Source organism: Agrilus planipennis, unplaced genomic scaffold (assembly GCF_000699045.2).
Source record: "Agrilus planipennis isolate EAB-ADULT unplaced genomic scaffold, Apla_2.0 scaffold2, whole genome shotgun sequence".
NCBI lineage: Eukaryota > Metazoa > Arthropoda > Insecta > Coleoptera > Buprestidae > Agrilus > Agrilus planipennis.
The window spans coordinates 3,438,504-3,441,932 of record NW_020442464.1 but is presented as its reverse complement, the minus strand read 5'-3'; the positions used below and the strand labels follow the sequence as shown (position 1 = coordinate 3,441,932).

General features: G+C 38.0%; 1 protein-coding gene across 1 annotated transcript in view; it reads left to right on the top strand.

Annotated features, from left to right (window-relative positions):
* The window catches only part of LOC108738638 (glutamate receptor ionotropic, kainate 1-like), an 81,757-nt gene that overhangs the window by 49,846 nt on the left and 28,482 nt on the right, over positions 1-3,429 (top strand). Inside the window, exons 5-6 of the mRNA XM_025981000.1 lie at positions 702-857; positions 2,993-3,196. Of these exons, the coding sequence (XP_025836785.1) occupies positions 702-857; positions 2,993-3,196 (360 nt within the window). The remainder of the gene's footprint in view (positions 1-701; positions 858-2,992; positions 3,197-3,429) is intronic.

Sequence of the window (3,429 nt, the reverse complement as noted above, 5' to 3'; positions counted from 1 at the left end):
GATACCTAAAATTAAGAAGAAGTGGCTGATTTTAGGTATCTATAGGAAGTCAGATAAGTCAAGACGGAAGGAGTAGTAGGGATATAAAGCAAAGGATAGCGTAGGGTCGAGTCGCCTTTAACAAAAAGAAGTCACTTCTATGCTCGCGAATGATTAATTTATAAATTCGAAAAAGGTTGTTAAAGGTGTATGTTTGGAGCACGGCGTTGTACGAGTGCGAAACATGGGCGGTGGGCGCGGCGAAAAAGAAAAGGTTAGAAGCGTTCGAAATGTGGTGTTACAGACGATTGATGAGGATACCGTGGATAGAGAAGGTTAGAAATGAAGAGGTTTTAGAAAAAACAGCAGAACAAAGGACTCTATGGAGGTCAATAAGAAATAGGCGAGATAGGTCGGTAGGACACCTTCTCAGGCATGAAGGTCTAGTCAGAGATATATTAGAGGCAGAAACCGGTGTTGGGAGGGGTAGAGGTAGACCTAGATTAGATTACTGTTCACAAATAGTTAAGGATGTGGGTTGTTCTAGTTTTAGGGAAATGTGAAGATTAGCTCAGGATAGGAAATAGTGGAGGTACGTGTCCAACCAGTGTTAGGGCTAACGACCTTATGGTGATGATAGATGATAACATATCCGTAACTCTAATAACGGAAAAATTGTTTCCTAAATGGAAAAATTTGTATATTTCCTCTTGTTTTTTCAGGCAGAACCTGCTTTACTATTCGACGCAGTTTACGTATTTGCACATGGTTTGGCCGCAATGAATTCTCGCTACACATTGAAACCTGTAAACCTCTCTTGTGACACTGAAGAACCCTGGAATGATGGGCTTTCTCTTTACAATTACATTGATTCACTGGTATGAATATGCACTTTATTATTTATTATTGTTTCCAAACTTCTTGAAGATTTATTTCCAATCTCGTATTCAAATAAGTATCGTCAGAAACCTTTTCAATTTCAAAAAAGGAGCAATAATTGATGAGATGCCTACAAAGTCGTATTCTTCAAGTGAGAAAGTACGGGCCAAGTACTTTATTAATGTTTCAAATTCAATTTGAAATAAAAATAGTCTGTTGTAATGAAAAATGCAGATGAATTATCCGTTTTCTGAATTAGTAGGTAAATTTAAAATTTAGTTTGACATTTTATTTTAAAAACTATTTATGGAATGCCCACTTTGCATTTTGTTTTTTACGTATTTACTAGCTACCTATGTGAAGTACGTAAAGAAATTAATATATCTATTACTTATGGTCATAGCGTATCTCCCTGCGCAGTAACCATTTCTTACGTCTCTGCTCCCCTTATGAGTTATTATGCGCAAAAGGAAAATTTGTTGTAGGTTTTAATACTCTTTTGATATTCACTTCGTTATATCCACTCCGCACTCCACGCAGCCTGAAATTTACTTATTTTAATCAAATGAATAGCAAAATTCGATATTCGCATGTAGCACCATCAGAACACTAGATGAGAAGGACGCAACCGGAAAAATTCAATCAAGCCATATATCCAGAAGGCGCGCTGCTCTCGTTTCCAATCGGAATTCAGATCAGCTATTGCGAATTTTGCTTCCATTGAAGCCCTAAATTGTCGACATACCTTCTGCTACGTTCAGGTTCGGGTCGCTTGACTGTCGGAGGCGGCGTTTTTACCGTTCGTTGGTACCAGTCATTGCGATTATTATTATTTTGCAGAGTGCATGGGAAAATTTAATTTTGGGCGCCCAGAATCGAGAACAATTTAAAACGAGTTTTCGTCGTATTTTTGGTGTAGAACGAAACTAATATTTTGTTTTTTCTTTCTTTATGGGTCCTTTTTGGTATAGTTTTTTTTTTAATTATTAATTAAAAGTTAAGTAGGAGGAACGCTAGGAAATTAGATCCTTACCGGTATAGTTGTTCAACACCAACAAACAGGACAACGTTTTTGATTATACAAGGTCTGTTGAAAAAGTATCGCGAATTATGAATTTCCGCTGGAACGTATATTCTTTTGTGACGTTATGTTGGTGTTCATGTCTCTCACTTATATATCCACAAGTACGGTCATGTTAAATGTTCAGTTAATTTTGTGTGAAAAACAAAATTAAGTGCGCGGACACATTCCAAATGTTAACCGTGACATATGGAAAAACTACCATGGACCGGAGCAATGTTTATCGGTGGTACAATATGTTCTCAGAGAGCCGAGAAGATGTGTACGATAAAGAGCATGCTAGACATCCGAGCACGTCAACACCAGATGAAAACATTGATGAAGTGAAAAAAATAGTATTGGCCAATCGTCGAATCACTGTTAGAAAAATTGTTGAGGATCTAAACATATCGATTGGCTCCTGCCCTTCGATTTTTACCAATGGTTTGGGCATAAGAACGGGGCGCCGCGAAATTTGTACCAGAATTGCTCAATTTCAAACACAAACAGTATTGTGTTACTATTGCTAAGGAGCTGTTGGACTCTGTCCGCGACTACCCATATTTGCTCCAGAGGGTCATCACTGGTAACAAATCGTGGGTTTATGGTTATGACGTGGAACCAAAACTCAATCATCCCAGTGGAAGGTACCGTACTAGCCCTGACCAAAAAGCGCGTCAAGTTAGGTAAATGAATAATTTTTGAAAAAACACAAAATTCGCTATACTTTTTGAACAGACCTTGTATGTATGCTGTACATCAAAAGAACAAGAAACACTTAAAAACTGGAATGATGAACCTTTACTTCCAAGTGAAAGCTGGTCAAAAGTGCCCTATTGTCAATTTTATTGAATTGTAACGAATAAAAATAACTTTGTGTGGAAGATATCTGACATCAGTATGATTCTGCGGTGATCTTCTATGTAGAAAACAAAGAATTGTTAACATCCATACATAGAAGTTTCCTCTCCAAACTGAATTTTTGTTTCTTCATCGTGTATTGTTCTGGTTAACTTTAGTACTAAGTGCTTAAGTTGAAACGGTTGGCATTGTTAAGCTATTTCTTTGTTTCAGTCAGGCATCTCTGGATTAACTGGAAACCTACAATTCAACGAGGGCAGACGCTTCAATTTCAAGCTGGATCTGTTGAAATTAAAGAAGGAGGAAGTCCGTAAAGTTGGGCATTGGACGCTCGCCAAGGGCATTAACATCACCGACCCGAACGCGTTCTATGAGAAGCAGGCGCCCAACATAACGCTAGTCGTCATGACCAGAGAGGTATGAATTTACGTCTTTTCCTCTTTTAAAATGCAAATTTATACTTCCTCCGACGTCTCACCGTCGCGGCGCGGCGCTTCGCAGAAATTCGCTTACAGAAAAAAAAGAACTGTTGATCTTGCACAACCTTATCGCAACGTAGATTAAGCCAAATGCCATAGCTAAGTGAGAATTGTGATTCTCATAAAAAGCATAACAGTCAACTCCTTTATTATTCAAGAAAATCTATTTCA